The following is a 17,815-nucleotide window of genomic DNA, read 5'->3' as shown; positions in this document are numbered from 1 at the left end:
AAGTGGCAGAAGGTGGCCTAAGGACCCTCAGCCAGTCTGGCCCCTCCTCCAAGCCTGACCCCGAGGGAGCAGGAGGTGGGCAATTCCTCCTCACCCCAGCTCCCCAGCCAGGGGATGGAGGGACAGCTGGGCTCTCCCAGTCCCCACTCACCCCCAGCCCGCCCCGGACACACCCCTTCACTGGCTTTCTTCTCTGTAGTCCCTTGACTGGTGTCCTTTGGGGTTTCCCAGCCCCACCCGAGGGGCTGTGGGCATCGCTGGACATAAGGCAGCAGGCAGTGGAGGCCAGGATGGGGGGAGGACCTCAGAAAACAGATGTTGGAATGTTTGTGGCTAAAGGCAGTCCTTGTCATAAGTCTGAAAGAAATCCCAGCTCTTTCTGGAGTGAGTGAGTGAGAGTGTGTGTGTGTGTGTGTGTGTGTGTGTGTCTCAAAGGCCTCTTACTTCTTCTTTGTTCTCCCCCTGGAGCATGCTCGTCAACTCCCACCCACTCAAGACTCCCCCTGCTTGGCCCTGTCCCTTCAGTCCCCTTCTGGGGGCCTTGGCCTCCTAGGGCTCCCCTAGCCCTTCCCCACAGGACCTGTCAGCCCTGCTCACCTGCCTCTGTGTCTCTGGCCAGGCCTACTCCCAGGACGCCTACCTGAAGGGGAACGAGCCGTATTCTGGAGAGGCCCGCAGCATCCCAGAGCCGCCGCCGATCTGCTACCCACGCAAGACCTACGCCCCGCCAGCCCGGGTCTCCACCTGGGCCACTATGGTGCCTGAGCCCATCTCAGCACTACCTAGTAACCCTCGGAGTCCTGCTGCCTGGAGTGACCCAGGGCCCCGCATCCCGTCTACCACCCGTGCCCATCCGAACAACTCTTCCTTGGGAATGAGCCAGCCCCGCCCCAGCCCTGGTGCCTTCCCCCACCTCCCGTCGGAGCCCCGGACTCCCCGTGCCTTCCCGGAGCCTGGCAGCAGGGTGCCCCCCAGCAGACTGGAGTGCCAGCAGGCTTTGTCACACTGGCTGTCAAACCAGGTACCCCGCAGGGCAGGGGAGAGACGGTGCCCAGCCATGCCTCCTCGGGCCCGCAGCGCCTCCCAGGACCGGTTGGAAGACATGACTGCCCATCGCCCGTGGCCCTGCTCCACTTCCCAGGATGCCTTGAGTCCGCTGGGCCAGGAGGGCTGGCACCGAGCTCGCTCAGACAACTACCTGAGCCGGGCCACCCGCTCAGCTGAGGCACTGGGGCCAGGGACACTGGTGTCGCCCCACTTTGAACGCTGTGGCTGGGCTCCCCAGCGTCCATCCACCCGCACCCCTGCCTGCCCTCCTCGGGACCTGCTGGGCCCCCAGGCCCCACCCCCACCTGGCCTGCAGGGTCTGGATGACAGTGGGTACATTGGGTACCGGAGCTACAGTCCATCATTCCAGCGCCGGACTGGCCTCTTGCATGCACTCTCCTTCCGGGACTCACCCTTTGGGGGGCTGCCCACCTTCAACTTGGCCCAGTCCCCTGCACCATTCCCACCAGAGGCCTCCGAACCACCCAGGGTTGCCCGGCTGGAACCCAGCACCCGGTCCCTGGATCCTCCAGCTGAGGATCGCCGTGATGAGGTGGTCCTGAGGCAGAAGCCTCCGACAGGTCGCAAGGCCCAGCTGACCCCTGCAAGGCAGATGAACCTTGGATTTGGTGATGAGTCCCCAGAGCCAGAGGCCAGTGGGCGAGGGGAACGCCTGGGCAGGAAGGTGGCCCCTTTGGCTGCTACCGAAGACTCTCTGGCTTCCATTCCCTTCATCGGTGAGTGATGTGCAGGTGGCTGTCTTGGGAAACTTGGTTGTCTGCTCCCATTGTACCCCACCCACCTGTCTACCATGGGCCAAACTCTGGGCTGGCTGTTGATCTTGTTTCTCTATCCATCTACTCATCTGTCCATCCATCATCCATCCATTTATCCACCCATCCTTCCATTTTTCTTTTCATCTTCTGTCATCCTTCTTCCGTCCTAGCTCCCATTCATTTATCCTTCCAGCCATCTTCCCATCTACTTTTTCTTCCATCCATCCATCCATTCATCCCCTTCCTCCCTCCCTCCTTCCTTTCTTCATTCATTCCTTTGTTCCTTCCTTCCGTCCACCCATCCATCATTCTTTTCTTTGACCCTCCTTCTATCCTTCCATTCTTTCTTTCTTCCATTCTTCCTTTATATCTTTCACTCTTTGTTCCTTCCACCCACCCTCCATCCAACAAGTATTTGCGTCAGGCATTGTGCTTGGCTCTGTGCTCTCCTGGAATGTATGGTCCAGCAGAGGGGACAGACAGCCAGACAGGAACAGTCCAGTGGGATGAGTGTGTGATAATACACGGAGCTCTAGGAGGACAGAGAAAGGCTGTGTGACCTAGATGGGGCATGGTGGCCATGGAGAGAATCTTGGAGAAAGGACCTTCTGCTGACTTGGGGGGAATGTTCAGCGAGAGAGAATAGAATACGCAAAGACACTGAAGTGAGAGAGGCAGGATGTCCTTCCAGGGCAGGAGTCGCGAGGGGTTTGGACTTTATCCTGAGAGCAGGGGAACTTTCGAAGGCTGGCCTTTAGCTGTTGGATAAGGTAGAGGCAAGGAGTAGGAGGCTGGGGTGATTCCCAGGTTTCTGCCCTTCCTAGAGGGTGGTGTCTCACCCCCATATTGGGAATGACAGGGGGCAGGAAGAGCAGGAAAAGGTTTAGGGCTTGTTGAATATGAAGCGCCCATGAGGGAGCGGGGTGGGCTGGGCTGAGCCTAGGGGCTCTGAAGAAAGACCAGAATACAGGATAACGAAGCTGGCAGCCAGGGCCCGAGAGACGGTAACTGGAGCTGAGAGGTGAGCTCACCCAGGGCAGCCTAGGTAGGGAGGGGAAGAGGCCGGGGCAGCGGGAGACCCAGCCTGGCCAGCCTTCAGCTGGAGAGGTGACACAGCCCCTTCCTTTCCTAAGCCCCAGACTAAGTGGGACGTAAAGTCCCTACCTGCAGAGTGCTTTCATTCTCGGGGGAGATGTCATCCCTGCCCTCAAGGAACCCCCAACTGGTGGGGGAGACAGTCTTTCCCCTCAGGGAGCTCCCAGTCTTATGGGAAGACACAGTCCCTGCCCTCAGGAAGCTCTCAGTCTGATGAGGGGGATGTTGGCTCTGCTCTCAGGACCTGGTCTAAGGAGGATGGCCCCACTTCTGGTGCCCTTGGTGTGGGGGAGGCTCAGTCCCCGCTGATGGGCGAGATTCCATGAGCAGAGTCTGGTGCGCTGGTCACGCTTGGCAGTGGTGTGTCATGAGCAGGGCCTGGAGGGCGTGAGGAGCCTGCAGGTTGTGGTCTGAGGCTGGGGGTGCGGGGCAGTGGGGCTGCAAGGCTGGGGGTCGGGCAGGTTCAGCTTCCTGCTGCCCTCAAGCCTCACTCCCTCCGCTCACACAGACGAGCCCACCAGCCCCAGCATTGACCTCCAAGCCAAGCACGTCCCTGCCTCCGCTGTGGTCTCCAGTGCCATGAACTCGGCCCCCGTCCTGGGCACCAGCCCGTCCTCCCCAACCTTCACCTTTGCCCTCAGCCGCCATTATTCGCAGGACTGCAGTGAGTGCTCCCCACGCCCCAGCCCTGGCCTCTCCCTGGTCGCCTGGTCCCCAGGGGTCCCTGTTGGGCCTGCTGCCTGATGTCTGTTCTTTTCCCCCTGGTTTCTGCTCCTCCTGGGGCCCCATGGGGAGAGTCACCTCCTGGCCCTGCCCTCAAGGGAGGTCTCCAGGGAAGCCCCTGACCTGGCGCCACTGACCCTGAGGCCCACATGGGCGGCTTTGCAGGCAGCATCAAGCCTGGCCGCCGCTCCTCCTACCTGCTGGCCATCACCACGGAGCGCTCCAAGTCCTGCGATGATGGGCTTAACACCTTCCGGGACGAGGGCCGGGCTCTGCGGTGAGGCCTTGTCTGGACATGGGGTGGGTGGCCACAGCCACCTTGGCTGGCCTGAGGTGGGGCTCTTGGCACACTGGGGAGTGTGCTGCCTCCCTAAAAGGCCTCTGGGCCCTGGGAGTGGTGGGTGACAAGAGAGTGAGGTCCCAGCCATGCCTCCCACATCCTTCACCCTTGGTCCTTGCTCCACAGGCGCTTGCCAAACCGAGTACCCAGCCTGCGGATGCTTCGAAGCTTCTTCACTGATGGGGTGAGCGGCCAGCGTGTGCGTGCAAGGGCGAGGGTGGCCGGGAGGGCTGGGGAGCTCAGCCTCGGCGTGGGGTTCCAGCCCATGACTCCTGTGACCCGAAATGAGCTACTCTGGGTACTGTCTCCTCCTTCCTCCCTGTGCCCACACACCCTCATGTCAGTCACATGACCCACTCCTCTTGTGTGGCTCTGTTGTCACTTAAAAACACCATGGCCTTCCACCCAGAGACTCTGCACTTGTCATCACCCCTGTCTGGAATGTCCCTCTCTGGCGGCCTCCCCACCTCCATAGCCACATGACTCACTTCACTTTTTTCAGGCTTTTTTTTAGGCTTTCACTGAGCTTTTCATCTCCACTCTTGACATTTCATGTCTCCCTTCGCTACTTTGTTCTGCTCTTTCGCACTTCTCCTGTTACACATCTTGTGTGTTTGTCTTCCCTCTTGCCTGCCTCCCAGCTACAATATAAGCTCCCTGAGGGCAAGGGTTTCCTTGTTCACGGCCGGATCCCTAGTACCTACAAGTGTGCCTGCACCATCAGTATTTTCATGGTGTCTTCAGGGCACTGGGAGGGGGGCACACTGGAAGGAAGGCGGGGACACAGCCTTGAGACTGATAGAGGCTGGCGTTTCTGGCCTCAAGACATGGGAGACAGGCTCAGGCCTGGGATGGACGGACTGTAAAAGCCATCTTGATTTCCAGCCCTCCAGATCTTTGCTTAACACCTGACAGTATTTGTCACCTGGTTTTTTCCTTATCACTTCCTGAGCTTCCTTAACTCTCCCTTGACGTGTCACCTCTGTTGTGGAGTCTTGTTGACACTATCGCTTCCTCTGTTTAACTCCTTGTGAACATGACTACCTGTTCCACCAACTCAGTCTTTGTTGATGTTCCCACTTCCCCTGTTTATTCAACTCTTTGTTGACATAATTGCTTCCTCTGTTTCCTTAATTCCTTCAAGTCTATAAAGTTAAAGGGGGCTCCAGATTGGCTTTTCTTGCGTGGTGAGGCATGTGATCTGCTGGCAGATCATGGCCCTTCCTCCTTTCCGGCTTCTCCATTATGTATGTCTCATGACCCCAACACAAGTGGTCAACAGAGGGCAAGCACAGCCCAGGAGGTCTTGTGCAAGTCAGGGCATAGCACGCACACACCAGGCCTGTGCGGCAGCGAATGGGCCATGGATTTCTGAGATGCTGGCACTGCAGAAGCCACCCTAAATTGCCCTCTTTTGTCTCCCTGCAGTCCTTAGATAGCTGGGGCACCTCTGAAGATGCTGATGCTCCTTCTAAGCGACACTCAACCTCTGACCTCTCTGATGCGACCTTCAGTGATATCAGGAGAGAAGGCTGGTTGTATTATAAACAGATCCTCACCAAGAAGGGGAAGGTAAGATGGGCAGAGGAATGAGGTGGGGGTGGATGGAAGCTGGCTCCGGCAGAACTCTCCAGCTTCTCCTGCACCGACCCCGTGGCCTATGGAGACAGATAATCCACTTAGGCTGTAGCATGAGGGATAGAGGTTAGATGCTAGGAAGAACTTCTGGTTGGGGGGCACTTAACTCAAGAAAAGGAGGTTAACAAGAGAGGTAGTCTTTGCTGTGCTAGGGATGATCAAGTTGTGTTTGGAATTCTGACAAAACCATTCCACGGTGATCCTTGGTTGGCAGATCACTGCAAAAATGGCTACTGGGACTCATGGAAAATGAGGGAGCAAGGCCAGGGTAATTCTCTTCAGGGAGCTGAAGCCCAAGAAGAAAGCAGAGGCCAGCCTGGTCAGGGCCTTGCAGGGCCAGCAAAGGGTTTGGTCTTCATCCTAAGGGCAACTGAAAGTCCCTGGGAGCTCTTCCAGGAGAGAGTTAGAGCTTTAAATTACCCTTTTGGCATGCTGGGAGCAAATGAGAGGGGCCAGACTGAAGGCAAGAAGACCACAGAGATCCAGGTGAGAGCTGAAGGGGGCCTGGCCCGGGGCCTGGGGGAGTGGATGGGAAAGGGGAGGGAAGACAGGCAAGATCCTGAAGAGAGGAATGGCGGGGCCCTGGCTCCATGGTGCCTTGTCTGGGGAAGAGGGAGACAGCAGCCCTCTGCAGCCTGCACAGAACGAGCGGAGTGGCCACGAATAGTCTGGGTCTGACTCTTGACAGCACCACGCGTTGCTGAGAGCTTGGGCCACTCCCCTACCTATGACTCAGTGTCCCTGTCTGAAAATGGAGTTAACAATAATCCCTTGCTCCTAAGTCTATTGCTGGGGATTAAATGAGATGATCTAAGTAATGTGCCTGGCACTTGGCAGTCACTGCTCTTTGGCTTACTGTGACTATTTGAATTTTCCACCCTGCCTTCTGGGGGTCTTGTGCTACCTGGAAAGAACATAAGCTTTGAGTTCCTGCCCAGCCACACATCCAGCATATGGCTTTCGACATCTCTTAACTTCCCCAAGCCTCGTTTTCCTGATCTGTAAGATGGGGACACTTATTCTTCTCCACGCGTTGTGGATGAAGTAAGACAAGTATCTAGGTGGGACCGGCACTCATCTGCTGGTGATACTAAGGCCCCCCTGCTCAGGAGACTCTGTTGAGGTTCTGGGGATTCAGAGGTGAGGGGGCCAGGCAGGTCCTGCCCTCCTGGGGTCTAAGACAAGCAGAGAAAGTGCATGTTGCACGGTCATTGTGCATGCACAGATCCTCACGATTGATCCTCACACTGTGATGGAGGAGCTCAGGGGGCCTCAGTGGGGTGGGGAGGTGTCCAGAAGGCTGAGACCTGGAGAGTGTGAGAATGCACAAAGCAGAGAGGGAGGGGAGTGGTCTGACATGGGAGATGCCCTCATGGAGGGTCTGGGGGAAAGGCGGAGGGGTGTGTGTGTGACGTCAGCAGACAGGTGTTGTGTCTGTGGCAGGAGGAGACAACGCCATTGCTGTCGTGGGGGGGGGGGACCATTTAGGGAGAGGTTCTAGAGGAGGGATGGCTGGGCTGCTGATGGCTGGGTGGTGCAGCAGGAAGGAGGAGGAGGTGACATGCTTCCTGGGTTCCTGGCTAGGGCTGTGGGAAGGGGGGTGGGTGGTGGTACCCTCCCTGGGTCCAGGGCACTCGAGGAGCAGGTTTGGGGAGAGGAAGCCGAGGGGTTCTGTTGGGGCTGTGTGACATCTGAGGGCCCGGTGGAGGTATCCTGGGGACAGCGGCTCTGAGAGTGTGGCACTCAGTGTGTTCCTGGCACCTGCGGCCTGGGGTGTAGGAGCAGGAAGGGAGAAGGCAGAGCACCCAGCTGAGCTGGAGAGGAAGTGGGGGCTGGGGGAGGTGAGGCTGCCATGGAGACCAGAAAAGAGCCGGCAAGACGGCACACTCTGTCTGTGCTGAGCTACTTGGAGGGTTCTCGTGACAGCTGCTGGCTCCTCCTGCTGGGTAGCCTGACCCCCAGCTCTGGGTGGCCCCTGGCAGCCCGGCCTCCGTGCTGGGCAGGGATAGGAGCTGGCCCCTTGCTGCTTACTGATGGGTTCTGGAGGACAGGGGCTTCCACTCCCTTGCTGCTAAAGCCCGATGTCATTCATCCCCTTGGTGCCGTGGTCTGCGCGGTAGAGGAGGGGTCCTTGACTCAGCTTCAGGCCCTTAGTCTGTCCAGGGTCCTGACTGCCAGCCAGACAGCAGTTCAAGCCTCTCCTTGTCCCCTCCCAGCCCCCAGCCTCTTTCAGAGACCACTCACTATTATCAGGCAGAGCAGGGGAGAGAGTGTGTGTGACACATCCCTGTCTGCAGCTGCAGACCCAGCATTTGAGCTGGACGTGACCTTGGAGACTGGCTAGTTTACCTCTCTTTTTATCAGCGGGGGACACTGATGCCAGGAGAGGGCTTGGCTTATCCCAGGTCATCCAGCTGGTTTAGGCTCAGAAAGGTGCCCTTGTCACCACCTCACTGTAGCACTAAAATTCTCCCTGGAGAGCCCTGCTGTCCCCTGCTTTGTCCGGGTCCAGTGGTTCTGTGGCAGTGGGCAGGGCTCTCAGCTCGATCGGCTTGGTGGGAGGCCACACGCGGGTTGTACTCATCCTGTCTGGTCTGGTTTGCTCTGAGGGCAGAAGTTTGTGCTGGGTGTGTAGTAGGTGGGCCACCAGCCAGCAGGAAGGAACCCTCTGTCTGATGGGGAGATGGAGCCCCTGCCCTCAGAGTGCCCCAGGGACCATAACTTTATTTCTTCAGTACCTGTTTGTGAGCACCTGCCCTGGCCAGAGAATGCCTCACTGAGGAGGTGATGTTGGCACTCAGACCTGGAGAGGAGGCAGCCATATAAAGAAGTGGGGGGAGGGGCTCCAGGGAGAAGAAGGAAGAGCAAGTGCACAGCCCCTGGGACGGGGCTCAGCTGTTCGCTGGCAAAGGCCCTGTGGCTTGACATCATGAGAAAGAGGGAGGGAGAAGGAAGTTTGGACAGAGGCAGTGGCCAGACCACAGAAGACCTTAGGCTTGACTCCAAGGGCGATGGGATTCTGTGAGAGGATGCTGAGCGGGGGACAGACGTGATCTCCTTCACTCTAGAATGGTGGCTGCAGCTGCTGGCTGGAGAATGGGTTGCAGGAGGCGAGAATGGAGACTGGGGTGGTCTGTGCCATTGTCCAGGCAAGAGGTGGTAATGGCCTGGAGAGGGCGGTAGCAGAAACATTGGAGGCAGGTGATGCTTTGGAAGCAGAGCAGTTGTGACTTCCAGATGGGTTGGATGTCAAGGGTGAGGAAAAGGGAGGAGTCAAGGGCAGCTCCCACGCTTCTGAGCAGTGGGTGGATGGACTGTGCTGGGAAAGATGGGGTGGCAGGGAGAATGGGTTTGATGGCGAGAAACCGTGTGCCCTGGAGCGAGTGAGTGGCATGTCACGTGTCTGTGGGGCAGGCGGGTGGAGATGCTGAGCAGCCCATGGGGGTCCAGGACTGGCTGGGTGATGGGGGGCCGGGGCCAGGGATATACATTTGGGGATAGTCATTAGCAGATGGACCAGGTCTAAAGCTGCGGGCATAGATGACATCCCTGAGGCGAGCAGGCAGGGAGAGGAGAGCCCAGGACCACGTTCTGGTGCTCCGCCTCCTTTAGGGCAGGGCCTCTTATCCTCAGCTCTGTCGACATTTTGGGCCAGATGATTTTTTGTTGTGAGGGGGCTGTCCAGCACATTGTGCGATGTTTAGCAGCACCCCCAGCCTCTGCCTGCTAAATGCCATAGCACCCCTCCAGGTATCTCCAGACAAATGTCCCCTGGGGGCAATTCGCCCCACTTGACAACTACAGGTGTAGAGGATGGGGAGGGACAGTGGAGGAGACTAAGAAGGACCCAGTGGAATTAGGAAGAAAACCAGGGAATGAGGGGGTCTCAGATGCCAAGAGTGGGTTTGGAAAGAGAAGGAGGCTGGCTGTGTCAGTGATGCCAGGAGGTTAAGACAAGGGTGGGGATGCAGCCACTGGCTTTGACAACATGGTGGCCCTGGGTGGCCCTGAGAGCAGATTCTGGGCAGGGGACTCTGAATGGAGTCTTGAGTGGGAGGCAACCCCCCCGTGAGTTGGGACAGCTCCTGACCCTCTTGTTGTGAGGAGGGGCAGTGTGTGGAGGGGGTGTGGACTAGGAATGCCTTTACACAAGTTTTATTTAAGGTGGGTCATGCTGGGTAGGGGCATTGGCAACACCCGATGGGTGCTGATGCTGGTGGTTATTTACTTATTTATTTTGGGCAGCTGGCTGGTACAGGGATTGAACCCTGGACCTTGTTGTTATCAGCACCAAAGTTTATCCAACTGAGCTAACCATCCAGCCCAAGATGCTGGTATTTAGAGTGGGAGAAGGTCGGGGTCCTCTGGGGTGATTGACAAAGATGGGTAGGGGGGTCCAGGCACGTGAGGGGCTGAGAGCTGGTGGACTGTGGAGCAGGGGGCTCCTGGTGGGCAGTGGGTGGGGATCTGACCCCACTGCTGTGCACTGCTTCTCAGGCCCCCTCCAGCTCTGGGGGCAGGTGGGCAGGCCTGCCCTCTCACCGCTCACCTGTCTCCCCCTCCCCCGTGTCTCCCTGCAGAAAGCGGGCAGCGGCCTGCGCCAGTGGAAGCGGGTGTACGCCGTGCTGCGGGCGCGCTCGCTCTCGCTGAGCAAGGAGCGGCGGGAGCCCGGGCCGGCGGCGGCGGGGGCTGCGGCGGCCGGCGCAGGTGAGGACGAGGCGGCGCCCGTCTGCATCGGCTCCTGCCTGGTGGACATCTCCTACAGCGAGACCAAGAGGAGGCACGTGTTCCGGCTGACCACCGCTGACTTCTGTGAATATCTCTTTCAGGCTGAGGACCGGGATGACATGCTGGGCTGGATCAGAGCGATCCGAGAGAACAGCAGGGCCGAGGGCGAGGTGAGGGCTGGGTCCAGCCCCCCGGCCAGGGCGGGAGCTGCCTGGCACCTACTGTGCACCTGGATGACCGCTCTGGGCTTCACTCCCTCTGCTAGAGAACGGGGCTAGCAAGAGCACACCTTGCGGCTGTGTCCACCCAGGGCGTGTATGAGGGAGATGCAGGGATAGTGGCTCACCTAGTGCTGGCATCCTCAAGGCTCAGCCACTGGCCTGGCTGTGACAGCCATAACCATAGTAATGATAGTGATTATTGTTATTGTTAGGACTGCTTTGGGCAGGCTCTGGCACAGAGGGGCCAGCTCCAGGCCAATCTCAACTTCTCGCAGAGGTGAGGGATGGGGAATCTCCTATGGAGCCTTACAGAACCAGGTGCCTCTGGCTGCTGCAGGGGGATGAATACATTGACCTCAGGAGGAGGCCAAAAGGCTTGGCCTTTGGCAGTGGGCAGGCAAGGGCTGAGCCAAAGGCTTGGGCAGGAGTTTTGGGAGAATTAAAAAAAAAGGCGCCCCCTCCTGGGCAGCTGTAACTAGCTGCACTCGAAGGGGACCTGGGCTGGGTTTCCGCCCCCGCTTGTCCCTTCAGCCAGGTGCCTGCACAAAGGTGCCTTGCCACACCTGCACAAAGTCATGTGGGAGTCCTGTGACGGGGGCGCCGGTCTGTGACGGGGGCAGTTGTGGGCCTGGGACCTGGTCCCTCTGGCCATGGGAGAGGAGCTAGTGCACAGCTCCTGGGCCATAGCCCAGGACAACACATCCTCTCACTGACCAGCTCTGCCCTTCCTGGGACATCATCTGTCCTCACTGCAGGAAGGAAAGTACCTGGAGTCTGGGCCCCTTGCTCTGGGGGCCTGGCTGGGCTGTCCCCAATAGGGCATGGTCAGAGGGTCCTGAGTCACTTTCATTATTGCGGCATCTCCCCTATACTAGGTAACCCTGGTGCACACTAACAGGCAGACACAAGGAGACACACAGTCTTGCCAGGACTGTGATGAGTGCTGCGTTCACAGTTCTGCACCCCAGCCCTGAGGTTGCCTTATTAGCTCCCCATGTTTATGGCTGAGGCGAGTGAGGCTCAGAGAGGCTCGGTGGCTTACCTCAGGTCACACAGCTGGTGAGCCAGTGCCTGGGAGTCCAGCCCTGGTCATTCTCACTCCAGGGTCTGTACAGATGGACTAGGGAGGGGAGTTGGGGCAGGGGCCAGGGATGCACCCTGGGGCGTGCTGGCTGTGGGCACTGATGTGGGCTGCTCTCTCTTCCCTCCTGCTCCAGGACCCCGGCTGTGCCAACCAAGCTCTGATCAGCAAGAAGCTTAATGATTACCGCAAAGTGAGGTGAGGCCTAGTCCTCATGGAGCAGTCCTCACCGTTGGGGGTGGTGGGGAGACTCCAGGCAGAGGTTGTCCTCCACCCACCTCCAGGCCTGAGACAATCCCCCAGGTCACTGACTTCTGGGGGCAGGGGTATCAAGGGTCGCCAGTCCCCCACAGGCATGGAGGAATTGCCTCCAGATGGAGGGGAGGTACCAGTGGCAGGAAGCCAGGGCAGGTAGCATGCTGGGCCACCTCAAATGAAGACCCCTCCTTTCCCCCTTTTCCTATACAGCCATAGCTCTGGTCTCAAAGCTGATTCCTCCCCAAAAGGCTCTCGCGGCCTGGGGGGTCTCAAGTCTGAGTTCCTCAAGCAGAGCACGGCACGTGGCCTCAGGACTCAGGACCAGCCTGCCGGAAGCAAGGGTAGGAAGGTGGCTGCTGAGATGGGGTGTGGTGTGTTGTCTGTGTGTGAATTGGGGGCTGGGGTCAGCCCTATGGGTCTGCACAGAGAGGGGAGAGCATGTGCGTGCATATGTGCATTGGACTGTGTGTCTGCCTATGTCTGCCTGTGAGTGTGTGCCAGTGTTACCTAGTGTGTGTGACTGTGAGGGTCTGAGGGCTCTCAGGGTCTCAGGGTCTCAGGGCTGGAAGGGTGTGGGGCCTGACTCCCTCCATGCCATCCCTGCTGCATGGTCTTCCAGTCTCTGCTCTGGAGGCAGTCTTTTCCATCTTTGCACACTTGGCTGTTAGAAAGTTCTTCCTTTGGTGGGGGCTGGCCAGTTAGCTCACTAGGTTAGAGCGTGGTTCTGATAACCCCAAGGTCAAGGGTTCGTGATCCCCGTACTGGCCAGCTGTGAAAAGCAACAAGCAAACCCAAAAAAGAAAGCTCTTCTTTTGGCTGTACCAGAATCTATGACTCCCACCCGATAGTTTTAGCCCTTGAGGCCACACAGAAACTCTTACATCACTCAGGGGCCTCTCTCCTCCAGGGTACACGCCCTCATCCCTGTGGCCTTCTCTTGGGAGTCTCAGCATCCTGGCTGCTTCTCTGTTAGAGTCCCCATGTGTCCAAACACATGTGAATGTGGCAGTGAGTGTCTTGACCCTCCTGGGCTCCCCCAGCTCACCCTGGCTGTCTTTGCCTCTCCCACCCCAGATGACAGTGCTGCTGCCCCCAGAACCCCCTGGGGCATCAACATCATCAAGAAGAACAAGAAGGCAGCCCCGAGGGCATTTGGGGTCCGGCTGGAGGAGTGCCAGCCAGCCACAGAGAACCAGGTGGGTCCCCACCATGCTCCATACAGGCAGGCCAGGGGGAGACTGAGGAACTGAGGGTCTGAGCTGCCAGGGACATGGAACCTGCTCTCTACCTCATTGTACAGACAGCTGGGGAAACAGCTCAGAGAGGGGAAGGCCCCCCACGCTGCCCCGCTGTCCCAGGGAGGGAGCAGCAGAGCTGAGGTTCAGCCTGCTCCTTCACAGACCACGATGAGGCACTGGTGTCATTTCTAGCTCCCAGACTGGAGGCAGCGAGGGCCTTTTGTCCCCCATGGGGTTTCTGGCAGTAGCTCTGGGCTTTGCACTGCCCCCATTATGGCCTCCCCCGCCTCCTCTGACTTCCGTGCCCCCTAACACCCCCGCCCTGCCTGTGTCCCCAGCGTGTCCCCCTGATCGTGGCTGCATGCTGTCGCATTGTGGAGGCACGGGGGCTGGAGTCCACGGGCATTTACCGAGTGCCTGGCAACAACGCAGTTGTGTCCAGCCTGCAGGAGCAGCTCAACCGCGGGCCCGGTGACATCAACCTGCAGGATGAGGTGGGTGCAGGGTGGGTGTGCGGAACAAGGGCCAAGTATGGGGTGGAGTGTGGGATGCTGTGCTGGGAGAGTTCCGTGGTCCATTGTGTCGTGTTCATTGTATCCTGGGATGTGCCCAGCTTTGGGCCAGAGCACCAAGATGGGCAAGATGGGACCTATACTTGCAGGCCAGGCCTGGGGATGGTGTCACCCCAAGGCTGAAGCTTAAGGGATAAATACAGTCATGGCCTGGGGAGCTCTGAGGCAGGGGCTCACGGACGGTGGTTTTGTCTGAGCTTTTAGGATGCGTAGAGTTCACTAAAACCCAGTGGAAGCCAGGTAAGGGCATGCCAGGCAGAGGGGTGGCCTGCGAAACAGGCTTCGGTGTGCTCTGCTGCACACCCATCTCCTCCTCCTCCTCCTTCCCTCCTCCTCCTCCTGTTCCTCCTCCTCTTCCTCCTCCTCCTCCTGCTTCTCCTCCTCCTCCTGCTCCTCTGCCTCCTACTCCTCCTCCTCCTCCTGCTCCTCTTGCTCCTCCTCCTCCTCCTCCTCCTCCTCTTCCTCCTCCTCCTGTTCCTCCTCCTCCTCTTGCTCCTCCTCCTCCTCCTCTTGCTCCTCCTCCTGTTCCTCCTCCTCCTCCTCATCCTCTTGCTCCTCCTGCTCCTCCTTTGCTTCTTCACAACCCTTTAACAATGTAAAAGCCATACTTAGCTCATGGGCTGTATAGAAACAGGCTGCTGGCTGGATTTCACCTTCGGACTGTGGTTTGTGGACCCCTGGTTTAGAAGAAGGGGAATATATGATGTGTTCTAGAAGAGCCAGCAGTTTGGGTGGCTGCAACCTGGAAAGAGAAGAGGCTGATCAGATGAGATGAGACCAGCTTGTGAAGGGATCTGCAACCACACTTAAGAGTTTGCAGCAGGGCCGGTGGTTCTCAAACTGTATTCCCCAGAGTCCCAGAGTTCCCTAGAGGGGCGTGGGAGGCCAAGGGCAGGTCAGGACCCCCGTCCTTGCTTGCACTACAGCAACCCTGCTTTGTTCTGTCTGTCATATTGGGTTTTCATGTACAATTGTATTTGACAAAAGGGGCTCTGATGATAAAGATTTTTGGAAAACCACGAATGTGGGCTGTGAAGTCCCGTGAGTCACACGCCGTGAAGCCTCATGGGATACATAAGAGTCTCCCTGTCCGTGGGAACTGGGAAGACAGGACAAGTACGTGTGAGACTGTGGGTGACAGAGAAGGATGGTCTCTCATCAAGGACCACGTTGTGCATGAGGGAGGAAAGGGTGCTGGGGGCTGGAGCCGGTGGTGGGCTTGAGTGTTTGTCTTTGAAGGAGGAACAGAAGGGGGCAGGTGGTCAGGAAGGCAGTCCGGGTGGGGGGTGATGGCATTTTCTAAAATCCTAGAGAAGGTTTTGAGGGCTGGGACAGAGAGTGGACCCACCTCCTGGGCTTGGCAGTGGGGAGGAGGAGCCCAGGGGACAGTGGGCTTTTTTGATGGCTTTACTGCAGTCTTTGACCTGATCTAATGGACAATAGGGAGCTTCTGATGGTTCTAAAGCTGGAGAGGCATAAATGAGAGTAGGGTTTGAGAAAGAGGAAGGCTGCAGCTTATGCCTAATGCATATGCACCAGGGAGGCCTGGAGCAGGGGGTCTGGGGAAGTTACTGATACATCGGAAGCACTGAGGGTCAGGAGGACTCGGTGGTCCCAGGGGAATGAGGCGGGTGGGAGCGTCTCCAGGAGTGAGCTGCATCAGAGGGAGGAAGGGGAGGCAGGGAAGAGCCAAAAGTTTGAGCTGGGGGTGGTTGACAGCTGTCCTTGGGAGAAACTGGGGAGTAGGACCACTGGAGAGTCTGAAGAGAGGGGACGAGTCAGGTGGTAGCTTCCTTGGGTTTGAGATGATGGTAGGTCACTGCATGGAGTGACAGCATAATCAGGCACTGAACTGAGTGGACTAGACAGTGGCCTGCGTCAAGCTGGGGCTTAGGGGGGATGAGGGAGGGAGCTGTTGTCTGCAGAAAGGGTGGGCACAGGAAAGCAAGGGCAAGCTCAGAGTGGGACAGGAGGAGGGACACTCAGGTGCGGCTGAGGGAGGAATCCAGAGGGTTTGGTTGAGGTCTTGGGTTTGGCTGCTGGGAGATGAGAAGAGCCCCCCAGCAGGGCCAGGACGTGTGGAGTGAGGTGGACTGGGACTGCACTGGGTAGGGGGCTGGTATGCAACGAAGCCCATCAGCTCAGCCTCAGCTGGGGGAGCAGAGGAACCCGAGCTGGAGGGGCAGCAGGCTCAGCCAGGGCAAGATGGGGGCTTGCCGAGTGTATTGGGAGTGTCGTTTTGTCTTAGGCATCAATAGTGTCATTTGTTGTGGGGAGAGCTGGAAGTAAGTGTTGTGTGTTGAGCCTGTGGAGTGTATTGTTTGTGGAATTGTCTGCCTTAAGCTGTACATTCATTGGAATGAGTAAGTATATTGCCAAGTTGTATCTCGTTGTTGAGGGTATTATGTTGCTTTCTGGGCTTGAGTTATTCTGAAAGGTTCTCAGCAAGGTGGTCGTGCCTGACTTTGCTGCAGTGCAGAGGGATGGTACCCCCTGGTGGACAGAAGGGACAACGACCTGGCTGTTCATTCCAATTCTTTTATTTGATGACCATTTATTTAGACCAGAGTTTCTCAACCCTGGCACAATTGACGTTTGGGGCAGGGTAATTATTTGTTATGGGAGGTTGTCCTGTGCATTGGAGGAAATTTAGCAGCATCTCTGGCCCTTATCCAGTAGATGCGAGTGGCACCCCCGAGTTGTGACAACCAAAATGGCTCTAGATATTGCCAAATATCCTCTGGGGGGCAAAATCACCCCCTGTTGAGAACTACTGATTTAGACCGTTTAAGTGCCGGGCTGACTATCCCAGCTAGGTGATAAGAATACAGTGGGGAATAAGACAGACAGGACCCTTGCTCCTCGTGGAGCTTACATTCCGATGGGGAGATAGGCATGAAACTAAAGCATAACATAATGACATTTTGGGGTGAGCACCATGGAAAAAACAACATCAGGGCCCTGATGCAGATGACAGGATGCTAGTGATGGTGGCTGCTTTAGCCATAACACTCAGCAGGGTGAGCAGCCAATCTCGCACAGGGCAGGGGGAGGAGAGTTCTAGTTGAGGCAACCAGCAAGTGCAAAGGGCCTGAGGCAGGAAGGAGCCGGGCTGAATGACTGTCGTGGATACTTAGACTTTGGGGGGTAAGGAGAGGGTGTCTGAAGATGATTCTCCACTGAATGGGGGCATGAGAGGCAGGAGCTGAGCCTGGCACTTGTAGGGCCACTGGAGGTACAGTGAGCACGTTCACGTGGGGGTGGCTCTCACTTACTTCTGTCCCCCAAGGTGCCTGGCACAAAGAAAGTGCCAGGTACTTTCTGTGGATGGGCAAGTGTTGGAGTCCACTGGGCTGGAGTGGGACGGGCTGGGGCCAGGTGTGTGTGTGGGGGGCCGGGCAGGACCTAGCTGGAAACTCTGTTCTGCTGCCACAGCCCTGATGAGTGGGGTCTTCTTAGCCTAGAGATCCCTGGTCTGGGATCCCTGGTCTGGGCAGAGCTTGGTGTGAGTGGATCCCAGGGAGGCCCTGTGCTAGGCTAGATTAGACTCTGGGATGGACTGGTGTGGAGACATGGGCACCCAGGCCAGGGCTGTCCAGTTCTGGACCTGGGGGCATGGGGGTCTGGGCACCTGGGCTGGGCCAGCCTGTGTCCTAATGTTTTTGCCTCCTCTCCAGCGCTGGCAAGACCTCAATGTCATCAGCAGCCTTCTCAAGTCCTTCTTTCGAAAGCTGCCTGAGCCTCTTTTCACTGATGGTGAGTAGGAGCAGGGAGTAGGGGCTGGGTAGGGAGGGACAGCAGTCTAGGCTACACCTTGACCACTTTTTTATTTGGTTTATTGGTTTTACTTTTTGGGTTTTCTTTTAAACACAAAAGAAATGTGCTGGTAAAACAGTAGGATGGTACAGGTGTGAATAAAACAAACAGCAGGGGCCAGCCTGTGTCTCACTCGGGAGAGAGCGGTGCTGATAACACCAAGGCCACGGGTTCGGATCCTATATAGGGATGGCTGGTTAGCTCACTGGCTGAGCATGGTGCTGACACCAGGTCAAGGTTTGAGATCCCCTTACTGGTCATCTTTTAAAAAGAAAAAGGAAA

The 17,815-nt window shown here is 57.5% G+C and overlaps 1 protein-coding gene across 5 annotated transcripts in view; it reads left to right on the top strand.

Moving 5' to 3' along the window:
* The window catches only part of ARHGAP23 (Rho GTPase activating protein 23), a 74,008-nt gene that overhangs the window by 30,967 nt on the left and 25,226 nt on the right, over positions 1-17,815 (top strand). For all 5 annotated transcript variants that reach the window (XM_063110829.1, XM_063110834.1, XM_063110830.1 and 2 more), the window contains 11 exons: positions 620-1,784; positions 3,427-3,582; positions 3,807-3,918; positions 4,108-4,165; positions 5,410-5,553; positions 10,200-10,517; positions 11,786-11,847; positions 12,118-12,248; positions 12,982-13,103; positions 13,484-13,639; positions 17,395-17,473. In XM_063110829.1, coding sequence (XP_062966899.1) covers positions 620-1,784; positions 3,427-3,582; positions 3,807-3,918; positions 4,108-4,165; positions 5,410-5,553; positions 10,200-10,517; positions 11,786-11,847; positions 12,118-12,248; positions 12,982-13,103; positions 13,484-13,639; positions 17,395-17,473 — 2,503 coding nt within the window. The remainder of the gene's footprint in view (positions 1-619; positions 1,785-3,426; positions 3,583-3,806; positions 3,919-4,107; positions 4,166-5,409; positions 5,554-10,199; positions 10,518-11,785; positions 11,848-12,117; positions 12,249-12,981; positions 13,104-13,483; positions 13,640-17,394; positions 17,474-17,815) is intronic.

Source organism: Cynocephalus volans, chromosome 10, assembly GCF_027409185.1.
Source record: "Cynocephalus volans isolate mCynVol1 chromosome 10, mCynVol1.pri, whole genome shotgun sequence".
Lineage (NCBI taxonomy): Eukaryota > Metazoa > Chordata > Mammalia > Dermoptera > Cynocephalidae > Cynocephalus > Cynocephalus volans.
Note: the sequence above shows the minus strand (reverse complement) of the source record. Positions and strands in the feature narration are given on the sequence as shown.